At 39.0% G+C, this 15,245-nt stretch overlaps 1 protein-coding gene across 2 annotated transcripts in view; it reads left to right on the top strand.

The window, feature by feature from the left end:
• Positions 1 to 10,561, top strand: part of PTGFRN (prostaglandin F2 receptor inhibitor) — a 112,011-nt gene extending 101,450 nt beyond the window's left edge. For both annotated transcript variants that reach the window (XM_060770573.2, XM_060770574.2), the window contains 2 exons: positions 5,823 to 6,128; positions 6,898 to 10,561. In XM_060770573.2, coding sequence (XP_060626556.2) covers positions 5,823 to 6,128; positions 6,898 to 7,064 — 473 coding nt within the window. In that variant the 3' untranslated portion in view covers positions 7,065 to 10,561. The remainder of the gene's footprint in view (positions 1 to 5,822; positions 6,129 to 6,897) is intronic.
• Positions 10,562 to 15,245: the final 4,684 nt, after the last annotated feature.

Genomic DNA, 15,245 nt, shown 5'->3' on the forward strand with positions numbered 1-15,245 from the left:
TTGGCTGCTCACATGACTTTAAAAACTTGCATACTTACTTTAATTGGCTTCCCTTCAGCTACAGTGGATTCAGGGATTGTACAGATGATGCAGGCTATCCAATAAAAATAATCCTATTAGGGCCCAAGGCTTTGGAAGAATGCTTGCTTATGGTACTTTTTTGATGTGTAACCAAAAGCAAGATAACGCAAGTGTAGAAGGGCAATCAATAAATGGCTTAAGACAAATTACCGTAACTCGTGGCATGAAATAACATCCAAGCCTAGCAATTTGTGCTAAATAAGAAACCAATATAGGAGTCTATATAGTTCTCTGCATTATAACAGAAATCTACGCCTCTTCCCCTGATTCTCTCTTTCGGCACACTACCTTTATAGTATTTGTGCCCTTGGCAACTTGATGAATTGTATTCCGCATGATACTCTAAAAAACGTGGTAATCTTAGTATCCTGCCCTGTTGCAACCCTTTCTAAATCTATTTAGAGAATCTTTTACGCATTTATTAGCAAATCCTCTGACAATAAAACTCTTTTTATATATATATAAAGGCTTTTTATGCCCACATAGTATACTCTTAAGCTGCAGGTTTTTAAGCAGTATCAGCACTGAGAGGATGGCATAGTAAGGCTGGAGAAACACAGACATATTTAGTGCTGGGTTGTAGCAAATTAGAATCCTAGAGTTGGAAGAGACTATAAGGGTCATCCAGTGTAACGCTTTGTTATGCAGGAATACACAGTCAAAGCAGTCCAAATAGATAGTCATCCAGCCTCTTTTTAAACACTTCCAGAGAAGGAGACTCCTTCACACTCTTAAGACATCATATTTCATATTGAATAGCTCTTTACCAACAGGAATTTTCCCATAATGTTTAGCTGAAATCTCTTTGCAGCATGTTTGCAATGAACAATGCAACAAAGCTTGCATTGGGAACAATGGGATTCTGCTATAGTCACTTCAGATAAAACCATGTGTGCCTGCCTATAACAGGCAAGATGAAGAGCAGCTGCCTCCAGAATCCCTTACTGAATGTATATGAACAATTAAATGGAGGGAAACAGAGGAAGCAGATAAACTTGCCATGCCATTTCGTTAAACATACCATTCACATGTTTTTAAAAAGCATAACTTTAGGACAAAGATAGAAATCATAAGATAATGGTGAAAGAAAAAAAAATTGTATGTATGTTGGAAAAACCTTCAAGTGATCTTTAGAAGGTTCAACATGTTCTTGTTTACTTTTGTATATCTTACCTGTTTGTTTTGCCACCTTGAGTCGCCTTCGGGCTGAGAAAGGCGGGATAAAAATGCTCTAAATAAATGAATAAATTTCATTGCACTTGTGCTTATTGTTAGTTTTTTTTAAAAAAAGTTTGCTGAAATATGTTGAACTGCTTTTCTTTTTGTGGTATCTCTATTCTTTCTACATTATTTATGCCTCTGTCACTGATTTTATGGTGATCTCCAAGGACATATCTACAGCACTTTTTTAACTGAGGTATGCATACTGTGTAGATGTGAGTAGTAAAGAGAATAGCAGCTTTATGTTCTCTAGTGTTTTAAAATATAATTTCAACTATCTGTTCTATAGTTTCTTGATATTGTGTTTTATTTTTAAGAATTTACTTTATATGTTATTGTTGGCTGCCAGATTGACATATAACAGCATTAAAGGTAACAAAAAACAGAAATACGTCTAGGTTGCTGTGAGTTTTCCAGGCTGTATGGCCATGTTCCAGAAGCATTCTCTCCTGACATTCCACTCACATTGCAGGCATCCTCAGAGGTTGTGAGATCCTCACAACCTCTGAGAATGCCTGCCATAGATGTGGGCAAAACATCAGGAGAGAATGCTTCTGGAACATGGACATACAGCCCTGAAAACTCACAGCAACCAAGTGATTCTGGCCACAAAAGCCTTCAACAACACAGAAATACATCTGCTTGGGATTCTTTTGCCATATTTGTGTTTTTTGCATGAGCACTTTTCCACAAGTCTAGGTAATTTTAAAAAGAATCTCATGTTATTTCAATGTATTAATAGCAAGCTTCTGATCTTAAGAGATGGAGCAATTGCTTTTACAGCCCTTCATCCATCAGAGACCCGTCCTGTCCACATTTGCAGATGGTTGTTGCAATGTTTGGAGTCCAGTAGATGTCTTATGTGTTAATATGCTAGAAATTTTGGGGCAAAGTTTTATGCTTATTTTTTTGGTTGGCAGTGGGGTGCACACAGACCTTCACTAGAAGATGACTAGAATAATTAAATTGCATCCTCAGCTACCAGCCTAATGAGGTTAAAAGTGCAGACCTGCTAATGGATTTATTATAATCTTGCACATTGCACGGAATGGCACAGAATATACTGATGGACTCTGACTGTCTGTCATCTAGTGTTAGAGGTGGAAGTCAGTGCAAAGACACTCAAAAGATTAACGCCTTAGTGAAATTGGTGTAAGGCATTTGTTGCTGATAACACACATCTAAAGTACATATGTAGGTAAAAGGTGGTCTGCATTAGGCAGGGGAACAAGTCTTGCAATGACACAGGAAGATGACTGCCTCAGTGCCTTCAAGGGGATGTGCTCATTTTTAAATTGCCTTTATATTAGGGGAGTGTTATTGTTTGCCTTTTATAAACCAGCAGGAAGCCAATGTTCCATAACTTTCAGGAGTGCCATTTAAGGATGAATGGAGGGCATTGTGTGTACATACCATCTTGCAGATCACACCTGCGATATCCCAGCAACACCCATGTGAGCAATCACAACAAATGCAATTTCTTTTTTGCATGGCATTTGTGTGTGCCTCATAACACAATTTTTTTGCAGATGGCTTACAATAAACAAACATAAAAGTAATTTAAATGCAAAATAAGCCAAACACCAAAAGCCACATGCATGCAAATAAGGAACAAAACTCATAGGAACCTAAGAAGTACAAAACAAAAAAATTAAAATGAAAAAGCCCATTCTGCATGAGTTATTCAAAACGCCTGGTGGAGCATAAATGAACTTGCCTGGCAACCAAGGATAATCTCTGGCCAAAACTCTGGGGATGTTGTTTCCTACCTATGGTGCTAGTACAGAAAAAAAGTTCATTTCCCACCTATATCACTTCATTTTATGGGGTTGCATGAAATGTGGCTTCAAAAGAAAAGATCAGGTAAGTTTATATGGCCAAGACAGACTTTTGGCAACTTAACACTATGGTGTTTAGGCACTTAAAAGTAAAACACCACAGTTTAAAGTGTTTTATTTTTTTTAAAAAATAGTGTACTTTATCTTGAATACAAAAGAGCTACCATGCTATGGTGGATTAAGTGTTGGACTACAACTCTGGAGACCAGGATTTGAATCTCCGCTCAGCCATTGAAACCCACTGGATGAGTTTGGGCAATTGAGATAGTAGATTGCCACAAGGCAGAAACTACTTGAAGGGCCACAGCAACAGATCTTGACTACACTGGAGGCGCATATTTTAAAATCAATTTAAAAACAATGTCTCTCACACCTTATTTCAAAACCTTACGTGGTTCCTGTAATCATTTGTTTTTGGGTGGATTGTGGCACACACAGTTCTGCACTATATTCAACTTCCTCTTTCCCCTGTGCCCAGAGGAAGAGAATAGAGTGTTGTTGTTTATTCGTTCAGTCATTTCCAAATCTTCTTGACTTTATAGATCAGCCCACGCCAGAGCTCACTGTTGGCCGTGGCCACCCCCAGCTCCTTCAGAATCAAGCCAGTCATTTCAAGGATACCATCCATCCATCTTGCCCTTGGTCGCCCCCTCTTCCTTTTTCCTTCCATTTTCCCCAGCATCATTGTCTTCTCCAAGCTTTCCTGTCTTCTCATTATGTAGCCAAAGTACTTCAACTTTGCCTCTAATATCCTTCCCTCCAGTGAGCAGTTGGGCTTTATTTCCTGGAGTATGGACTGGTTTGATCTTCTTGCGGTCCAAGGCACTCTCAGAATTTTCCTCCAACACCACCACAGTTCAAAAGTGTCTTCCTTCGCTCAGTGAATAGAGTAGAAATCTCAAAGAATATGTATATGACTCAAAGGCTCAGTAATCATGAACTCGGCAGCTAGTCTCAGGTAAAAGGCACATGCAGCCTAATCTCAGCCTTCCATCCTTTCCACCTGTAATATATGGGATAATAATACTTGGATTATGGGATCACTATCTGTATTACAGCTAGGTAATGTGTTTGGGCACTTGGAGCACTTGACTATTCAAACTTTAAGTTGCTGTTAGATTGCAATCTTCGGTTCAGTGCAATTCTAATAAGTTCTGATCAACAGAGATTAGGCAACTATAGTTAAGTCATTTTTCTTAGTGGAGACTGCTCTTCTGTCTCAGATTTCTGGTTTTGCTTCCTATACCTTCTTGCCTTGATTACTGGGTATGATACATTGGAGCTGTTCTTTATGGGGCAAGAAAATATGAAATGATGGCATAAGTTTGGGAATGCTACAAGGATTATCAGGAGAGTAAGGTTACAATTTTTAAAATACAAAGAATGAATATCTTAATAAAACTAACATGGATTGTAGCATAGGTATTACATTATTTTTCCACATAATCACCATTCAGTTCAATACATTTTGTCATTCATGGGGCAGATTTTTGGATGCGTGTGTCATAGAAGTTTCCCTCTGCCTTTCTCAGCCAGTTCATCACTTCGATTTTCACCTCGTCATCGTTGGAAAACTGTTTTCCAGCAAGGTGTTCCTTCAATTTAGTAAACAGATTATTGTCACTGGGTGCTAGATCGGGGCTGTGAGAGGGGTGGCTTAAAACATCCCTACCAAATGAAGTCAGCAACTCTTGTGTTGCACGAGCATTGTCATGAAGGAGACAAACTCCGGGAGTCAGCATACCACAACGTTTGTTTTGAAAAGCTCTGCAAAGTTTCTTCGTGGTCTCACAATATATTCCATTCTCATTTTGTCATGCTATCCTGACATTATATTCGCTCAATAAACTGAAACAATTTCGTTATTAATCGCAGCGGCATTCATACCCTTAGCATTTAGGTAGCATATTACAGCGCGAACTTCACACTTGGAGGGAAACAGAATGAGGACGCTCATCTCTAACCTTCACCACAATGCCAGTTGATGAGCTACTGACAACTGGCACTGCTCATTTGCTTCCGCTGGCTTCCTGCTGCATGGCAGTGATACCAACTTCCCCCAAGAAAATTCCCTGCGAGAGCTACGTGCCTTGTAACCTTACTTTCCGGATAACTCTTGCAATAGGAATATATGACAGGCTTAGGTAGGAAGAGCACAGTTATATGTTGCTCCAAAGAGTGTGTGTGTAAAAGATTGAGAATGAATGTATAGGATTTTTCTGTAAAGGATGCAATATGGGTGGAGTAGTCTACTAGCATAATGTTGGAGTAAGAAAAATACAGTTCAAGTTAAAAAGATCAGAGCAGGAAAAGAGTTGGTATGATAATATTAAAACATTGTTTAGGGCATATTTTGGTGACAGTGAGTTTTTTGGATTTAAGCATGTTTTAACTAGAGTTCCAAAATCATTGCTGCTGCAAATAGAGCTCTTTTACTTCAATAATTCATTTTCTCTGTATCTGACACTCTGAGAACTGAAGTTATTGAAAAATGTTCCCGCAAATTGGAGGTTTTGTATTGTTCAATATGATTAAGTCTGTGTTGCTTAGTAAGCATTGCATCATAAATATCAAGAGCAATCTCTGTATTTCCTTGACTCTGTAGACGAACACATTTTAACTGTTGACTTTCATGATACTCTTACCTTTATTTTATTTTTTGTATAATATTCTCAATTTCAGATGACATGTCTTTTGATGTATCCTGGTTTGCCATGCGTTCCATTGCAATGGATAGAGATCCTGTCTTTCTAGCTTCGTTGGATAGAAAAGGAATAGTGATCCAGGCCAGAAGAAATGGAAGTAGTGATGTCAGCTTGGAGAGAATTGCTCCCCTGGAGTTTCGACTTAGACTTCATGGCTGTGAGGACCAAGACTTTGGCAACCACTACTGTTTGGTGACACCTTGGGTGCAGTCAGCTGCAGGTGTCTGGCAACAAGAGATGGAGATCAAATCCAAACCAATTCTTGTAACTGTGAAAATGGATGGTAAGAATGCCTCCACAGTCTTTCTCATGGTATCTTCAATTGTCATTGAGAGCTAATTTACACATTTCATTTTAGTGTACTAATTTCTGCTGATTTATCTGATAGTCTTCCCCATCTTGTATTACCAAAATCAGGTTCCACAGGAAAGTAGCTGCATTTACTAGAATGCATGTGCATGATGATATATAGCATGCATTCTTATAATGTAACTTATAAGAAACATGCTTGTTGAATTTCTCTAGATTGGCAAGAAATAACATTCAACTAGCCTGTTTCATCATATGGAGTGGTGTACTTTTCATTCTCCAGAGACCTCGTTGTTCCAGACTACTTTCACGGATGACAGTTTGAGTCTTGGTCTTTTGGGCAATTCAGTAGTTTCTTTATTTGTCTTTTCAAAAGAGATTGAAATGGGAATTTGATGGCAATCCAAACAACTCTTCACTCAGAAGCTTTCTTACATGCTTCCTATCTTAAAATTCAGGCAAATGCTTCACTCTAATGATTGATAGCAATACCTGGCAGATTCAAAATTTCAGGTCTTTCTTAACTGAGGAACTGCATTAATACTTTTGTGAACTCTTGCTTTCTTTCTGTCTCAGTCTTTCCTAGTCAATTTCAAATAACAAGAAATTAAGGAATGAAAAGGCAATGTTTTAAACAGATACTAAGGGGAATATTCTCCCTTCGTTCGTGCATCAAAGAAGGGTTTTCTCTGTCTCTGGTGACTACATGTAACAGTGTTCTTTTTCTTTTCTCCCTCACCCAGTGCTGAATGCTTTCAAATTCCCACTGTTGATTGGTGTTGGCCTGTCTACAGTAATTGGACTCCTATCCTGTCTGATTGGCTACTGCACTTCCCGTTGGTGTTGCAAGAAGGAAGTTCAAGAAACCAGGCGAGAGAGACGCCGACTGATGTCTATGGAGATGGACTAAACAAATGGGAGGTGGATACACATTTTTCAGGAGGGAAGGGACTTTGGAAGGCCTGAGGCTACTCAGATTTGAGTGTGTTGAACCAAAATGCCCTGACAACAAAACCCTTTGATCTTGTCCTGGATCTAGAGCTGCATCTTTTTCTACCAATGTTTCACACTGAGGACACATGTTGTATTTTTTAACCTTTAGCTCTTCTTCCAATGGCACATATTATGGGGATAGTTCTTTCACAGGCAAAGTGTTCCACAGTGTCCTTCCAGCAGACCTTTAGACAAGGCTCACTTTCAAGGCATACGTATTAAATATTTTCCCCTTGTTATTTAATAGAAAGATAGAATTGGAAGAGTGTTGGAAAAAAAAAACACCATCCCTTATAACTAGTTGGCCTCTTGTTGATATTTCTAGAGAAGAAAAGAAACATTCCCATAGTCTATTCTAGATGTATCTAGTTGGAAATCTGATGAGTAACTGAAACTTGGATTCTAGTCTCAGGAGCCCTAACTTTAAAAAGTGTGCTGGTTTAGCATTCTTGAAAACCAATTTCTTAGAAAGTGGACAGCAATACAAGCCATGGTTTACAGTGTCCCACCCTTTCCATTGTGTATCATCATCATCATCACCACCATCATTATTATTCTGGTAAGAGGTGGGTCTCTCTAGTATGGCTGTTATCAACAGTCTTATAAAAATACTGCTAGATTTACCACTTCTGCCCACTGTGCTGTTGGATTTTGTTTAATCCGCATGTCATCTCTAGCAAATGGACAGAATCTGCTAGATATTCTTGTACAAATCACTGGGTCATTTAGCTCAGTGACTAGAATATCGGTGGAAATCCTCCTCATCCCTAAAGTGATTTATTTGTAGCTGCCATTACATTGTGAGCCATGAGATACGTTGTTACCGTGACCTGCATTAACTAGCAAACAAGCTTGCTATTAGGGAACTTATATTGGAGTTCTGGGCTAACAGTTGGAGTTTGACATAGAGTTGCAAGAGACCTTGTGGGCCATTGAGTCCAACCCCCTGTCAAGAAGCAGGAACATCGCACTCAAAGCACCCCTGACAGATGTCCATCCAGCCTCTGTTTAAAAGCCTCCAAAGAAGGAGCCTCCACCACACTCTGGGGCAGAGTTCCACTGCTGAACAGCTCTCACAGTTAGGAAGTTATTCCTAATGTTCAGGTGGAATATCATTTCTTGTAGTTTGAAGTTATTGTTCCTCGACCCCATAGCAGTCATGAGTCAGTTTATGCAACTGTAACTCTCAGGGTGAGGAGGGATAAAAAGGGATGGATTCCTTTAGAAAAGAATACCCTTTTCCTGGATGTTTCTTTGCAAATGCTACAATGCCAAAGGCTACATACTGCAGTTAGTCCTTTGCCCATTCTGTGGGGTGGTGATCAATTGTCATCATGGGTCTCTTTGGTTCTGTAGTAGAGAGTTCTAGATCCTGTCTTCCACATACCCTTGTCCTGGATCCAAAGAGCTGACCCTGTGATGTCTGGCAGTTCCAGCACAGTTGGTATTTCTAAGCAATAAGAAGTCAGAACACAGGCTTTTTATGGAAAACATTATGCATTAAACATGCATGACTTGAAGCAAACTAAGAGTGGAAATTGAAGTAAAGAGCAAGTAACCTTTCTTCTGTACTATGCTTAATGTTGAAGAGTAAATGTCAGTTGAGCTTCCAGGTATATTTGTTGATGTCAGTTGAAGAGATAACTTTGCAAATATACATAGAGGTATGTAGAATGTTACTCATATCAACTCTGCAAGTATATGAAAATTATTCTTTATGCTGTCCATTTTGCATATTCACTGGAAGATGTGCAGAATGTGCACAAATTGGTAAATGGTTTTCCATTGAGCTTACATTGACTCCAGTGTGTATTTATGAGTTTTTTTAAAAAATATATCCTGGCATTAAGTACATGGACTAGAGTTTTAGGCTAATTCTAATAGTTTATATAACTTTTGGGAAGCTTCAGACAGTTACCACACTAAAGAAATTTCTTTAGTTATACATTTTCTATCAAATTTCATTTATTGTGGTCTTGGTGTACTCTGGTGCTACCCTGTGCTCGTATTATCAAATGGACATAAGACTGTGAATATAGCTAGGTTTGGAAGCTTTAATTTGGTGGATATTTGAGGGCTCCTAGATGAACTTTGATTTTGACAGCTGTAGGAATGCCCTTAAAAACTACAGACTTGTAAAGTAGGGCTTGACAGTAATGTCCCTAAAGATGTCTTAAGATTACAACATCAGCCATGTCTAATGAGCAATACTGAGTGATTGAACAGAAATAGTAGTCCCCAAATATCTGGAAGGACACAGTTGTCCACCTCGGTTTTAAAGTGTGTAGAATTAAATGTGGTTGAAATCTTCCAGAAGACTTAGTAAACACGAGCATTTTGTGTGGTTGAACACAACATTATGTCCTCTAGGGAGATGTCTTGCACTTGTCCTTTAGATCATTCTCATAGTTGGCTTCCTTCACTTCCTCTGACATACAACCCATCAAGACATGTGTATTATCATTTCACATTATAAAGTATGTATGTTTTCAGTTGTTTTTCCACATTGAAAGCCCTGTTTTTTAAAAAACAAAATATAGGGAAAATAAATAACTAACTAAAGCACAATTTTTTTCTTTCATTCATACTTACATTTAGTGTCATTGTCTTTTCACATTTGGAAGACTAAGCAAAACAGAAATATTTAAATGCAATAATTATGGAATGTGGAGAGCAGGAAAGTTTAGTTTTCCTTTAGCACTTGTTGCACACTAGCATTGTCTCTCTGTGGAAAGAAACTCAGGGTCATTTTGGTTCAGGGATTCCTTGCTTTTGCTAGCAGGTTTCCTGTTCCTCAAGTCATTGCCCACTCTTCCTAGATGCAGAAGTCATTTTCTTTTAAACCGAATTTGGACCATATGTTACAACTGCTCTCTTTGGATTATGGTGATGCTTCATGCCCTGTACTTAATTAAATGTTGAAGTAGTACCACTCCAGTGCTCTCCTTCCAATTGTGCCAATTTTATATTATTCCTCTTTTTAAATAGGATTTCTGTCTCCAGAAAACATTGGTTACTCTGTTTTGTGTTAACTCTCTCTGGTGTTTTTGTTAGAGAACGAGTTGCATGGAATTCAGTTAGATGTTCAGCAGTGTTTGTCAGAGTTGCAGTCATGGAATCAACAGTCAAGTATTCTAAGGGCTTGTGTCAATCCTGATTGGTCTCTCTCCATGCTTCCAGCTCACTGTTGAGAATTCAGGACACTTGGAACATGAATCTGGCATTGTTTCAACAGTGTGCTGTGTAAAAGACAGGAAATCTATTTGTTTGCTTTTGAAGAAAGGTTTTAGGCACAGCTCTGGAAGCTTTTAAAATTGTGTTAAGCACAGCTTTGGAAGGTAGGAGTTGGACAGTTACAATGAAGCTGTGTAATGTGTTTTTTACATTGAAAATAAATTGTCTTTTTTAATAAAATCATATTGTGTGGTCACTATGTTGAACTGTAGATATTTCATTCAATGTTATATTCAGTGTACCTGATTATTTTAAAGCCTCTGTTTTATATGGGGTGAGTGGGGATGCTGCTGCTGATATCTGTAGTGACTTTGCAAAGTCACACGTATACATTCTATAGTTCTGATTTCGGCTCTTGGCTGATGTTACAGAATAGGCCCATCACCTTTGCAGGGATTAGGGGTGCAGGACTCCTGCAAAAGTGGAAACACTGTCAATAGAAACCTCCTTTTTTAAAAACCTGAAATTTCTCAAGAGGTAGTTGGTGTTCTGAGGGGAAGTATCATGGATCCATGTCTGGTATATTCGAGACACCAGAACACCTCCATGCCATGAGTTCCAAGGTCAAGCAAGGAAAACACCAGGAGGCCCGTTAAGGGAAGGAGCCTGATAACACGAATTGGCACGGCCTGGAGGCTGTACAGAAAATTTCAGGAGTTTTGGGACTAAAACCGAGGCATTGCCCACATTTTCTTTTATTCATAACTTTGCTGTATAGTAGTAACCAAGCATTAAAAAGTTTCCAAGATGTTCTTGTTAGTTGAATTTAATCGTTACCGAGGTTCTGCCAAAGCATAAAGTTACGAATCCTTGCCTGCTTTTTCTGACCTCAGTTGGTGAGAGTCAACTACTTGGCAGAAATGTCAGAGAAGGGAGATCACAGTGAAGGTGAGTGTGAGCCACATATCCTTTGAGAGACAGTTGGTCAGATGGAGATTGAAGAACAGAGAGAATCCCCAGAGCAGCAACCACATAATGGGGAGGAAGTAACAGAATTAATAAAATGGGATTATACACGACAGTAGCCTGGGAGTCAGTTGTAGAAGGCAAATGGACTGACCCACATAGCCAATCCCGGAGAGCCAAGAGTGCAGTAACATGTTGTAGAAGACAAGGCTTCCTTTGATCCCTGAAGTGATAGCGAGAAGGAAAAAAAGAGAGAGGAGTTTCTGTAGAGACCCAAAGAAATCCCTGAATGACTCTGTATCTTCTCATTGATGGACAACAGCATTTTGAACTGAAAGACAGCATAATGTTAGCCTACAATACTTTATGTGTTGGAAGCATTTTCCTGATCCAGAGTGTGTGCACTGGGAGGATGTCAAAACACCAAAACACTGAATGCCAATCTTCCTCACCATGATAACTGTTTGATATATCTTGATGTACCTACTTCCATATTGTCACATATTGTGCCTTTATGTTCTTCTTTTCTCCCTCCACCTTTTTAAGGAGAAAAACCAGAAATTTCCTCAGAAGTTGGTACTATGTCATGGATCCATGTCTGGTGTATTTGAGACACCAAAACACCTCCATGCCATGAATTCCAAGGTAAAGTAATGAAAACATCAGGAGGCCCATTAAAGGAGGGAGCCTAATAATATGACTGGAAGGCCTGGAGACCTGACATAGGAAATTTTGGAAATTGGGGAGGGGGAAGGTTGAAACAGATGTTGCCCTCATTTTCTTTTATTCGTAACTTTGCTGTATAGTAAATAACCTAGCATTAAAGAAGTTTCCAAGATTTCCTTGTGAGTTGAACTTAATTGCTACCACGGTTCTGCCATCACATTAGTAGTAGTCGTCGTATTTATATGCCACGTCTCCTCTACCAAAGGAGACTCAAAGCATCTAACACTAAAAAATCATACAATATGTAAAATACAACACATACAAACATTAAAATAGAATGAAACATAGGATTTATTAAGAGTATATACAGGCAGTCCTTGAGTTACAAACATCAGACTTAAAATGACTCATAGTTAAGAATGGCAGTGAGACAACAGGAAGTGAGAGAAATCTACGCCTAGGATGAGAAATTCACTCCTGAAAGAGTTAAAATGGGGGAAAGGGGTCTCCACTAAAGCTTTAGCATCAATCCTGTTTCCACAACAAGCCAAAGTTTTCAAAATCCAATGATCATGGGCACAGAAAGTGAGGTGAAATCTCTGTTTTTCTTAAACTTCTTTCATGGCCGGAATCACTGGGTCGTTGTAGGTTTTTCGGGTTATATGGCCATGTTCTAGAAGCATTCTCGCCTGATGTTTTGCCTGCATCTGTGGCAAGCATCATCAGAGGTTGTAAGGTCACAATCTCTGAGGATGCTTGCCACAGATACAGGCAAAACGTCAGGAGAAAATGCTTCTAGAACATGGCCATACAATCCGAAAAACCTACAACAACCCAACAAAATAGTAGTTCAAAATTGAGCTGTAACTTCTACCATTCTTCACTCACTGACAGTGCTGATTAGGGAATTGGTGGGAGTTGCCTTCCAATAATATCGAAAAATGCCTCATAGACTTGGAATCCCCTTCCCTTCACTTGCAGCTGCTAGCTTGCTGTGTCATTGGGCAGGTGTCTTCAAATGCACAAGATAATTATATACTAGATAGAATATATTCAGCCACACTTTCTGCTTAGAACTGTAGATTATGAGCTATTTTCGCAGCCTTTCATTTTAGTATCATATTTTGTTCCACAATCACACAATGTATATAATTTACCCAAGGTAAAGAATTGCCCTGAAATTTTGTTAATATATATCTGCTTTGCCTTTTTACAAACTCACAATCTCTTTATTCCAAATCTGAATTCATTACATTCACATTTTGGGGGCAATCATTTCTGAGAGGTGTCTGTCACAACAGGATTTAACAGGATTTTACTTTTATGTCTAAACTGTCTAATCTTGGCATGTAGGATAAGCTGATAACAGGTGCCATGTGCCTTTTTTGCAGTAAACTCAGTTACCATACATAATTTAAGTGGGAATGCATTCCTGTAACTCTGGTCACAACATGTTCTCTTTCTTAACTATAACATATCTGCAAAGTGGGACAACTGAAGATATGCCCAACGGTCCTATTAGTTGAAGTTGCATATCCAGATCTCTCAAGAGCCTTGGAGACTGCTCATTTATTTTGGCTCATATCCTTTTTTGCCTTTTCCGTTTTCCTTTTTCTGATAGAATGAATTCAGTAAAGGGCTTGATGAAGAGGAGGCAGTACTCCCAAATTAATTGTTGTGTAGAAAAGGGAACCTAAGCCAATACATCTTTCTCTTATCTCTACATGACAAACTGCATCTAGCAAAATTAGGTTTCTAGAATAGACTATTTTAATTGACCCCACTGAAGAGAGCATTTGTCATGTACACTTCACAAGGATGTGTTCTGTCCCTAACAATATGACTATTGAAACTTCATGCCCTCCCCCCAAATTGCCTCACCACAGAAACATGGTCAGTGTACTGCCTACAAGATGTATTAGATTAAAACTTTCCAAACATTTCATGTTGGTGGCACACTTTCTAGACAGGCATCTTATAAGAGATATGGACTTATACATAAATTGAAATGAAGAAGTGTATGGGGAAACAACATATATCATTTAAACCTTTCATTTATATATTTTAAAATATATGTTTTTCATGGTAATAATACACTTTCTCAAGTTTTTGTCATTTATGAGTAATAATATGTAAATATGTGCAAGAATTATTATTTTATAAAAATATAATTATTTTTATAACAATAATAATATAACTAATGTGTTTCATGACATTAGTGTGTTGGCTGCAATATGTAGATGCATCGCATGAACATAACATAAATGGTTGAGTCTATCTGAAATAAGCAATAACACTGAAATGAAGCTTTTGAATATTTAGTGGAATATTAGATAAAACACTCATATTTTGTCTTCAAGCATTTTTAAGCTACATTTCAGTGTTAATTGCTTATTTCAGATAGACTCAAATGTTCATGCGATGCATCTATATATTGCAGCCAACACGCTAATGTCATGAAACACAGTTTGGACAACTCTGCATTAGACCAACAATGTGTTGAGAGATCCCCATGGAACATATGAAATCTTGAGCCAATCACATCAAGTCTCTCCAAAACAACAGTTCCTGGCTTTCACAACACAATTATTTATTTATTTTATTTATTTGATGCACTTATTAACCGCCATTCTCAGCCCATACGGGCGACTCATGGCGGTGTACAGTACACATAAAAGACAATTACAGAAGGCCAGTTTCAACAACATATAACTATACAACAATTACAGACTACACAAAAATCCGCTTCGTCTCTTAGTGGAATCATAGCCAGTCTCGTATTCCTTGTACCATTCCAGTTCTCATTACCGTATTGTTTGTTGCTTAGCACTTAATTAAATGCCCTCTCGAACAGCCATGTCTTAAGGCTTTTTCGAAAGGACATGAGGGAGGGCGCCTGTCTAATGTGTGCAGGGAGAGTGTTCCACAGCCGGGGGGCCACCACCGAGAAGGCCCTCTCCCTCGTCCCCGCCAGCAGTGCCTGTGATGCAGGCGGGATCGAGAGAAGGGCCTCCCCAGACGATCTCAAGGTCCTCGTGGGCTCGTAGGCCAAGATGCGGTCGGAAAGGTATCTTGGGCCGGAACCGTTTAGGGCTTTGTAGGCCAAAACCAGCACCTTGAATTGGGTCCGGTAGCAAATCGGCAGCCAGTGGAGCTGGGACAACAAGGGCATTGTGTGCTCCCTGCCACCCGCTCCAGTTAGTAACATGGCTGCCGCGCGCTGAACCAGCTGAAGCTTCCGGGCCGTCTTCAAGGGCAGCCCCACGTAGAGAGCGTTGCAGTAATCCAGGCG

This window comes from Anolis sagrei, chromosome 3 (assembly GCF_037176765.1).
Source record: "Anolis sagrei isolate rAnoSag1 chromosome 3, rAnoSag1.mat, whole genome shotgun sequence".
Classification (NCBI taxonomy): Eukaryota; Metazoa; Chordata; class Lepidosauria; order Squamata; family Dactyloidae; genus Anolis; species Anolis sagrei.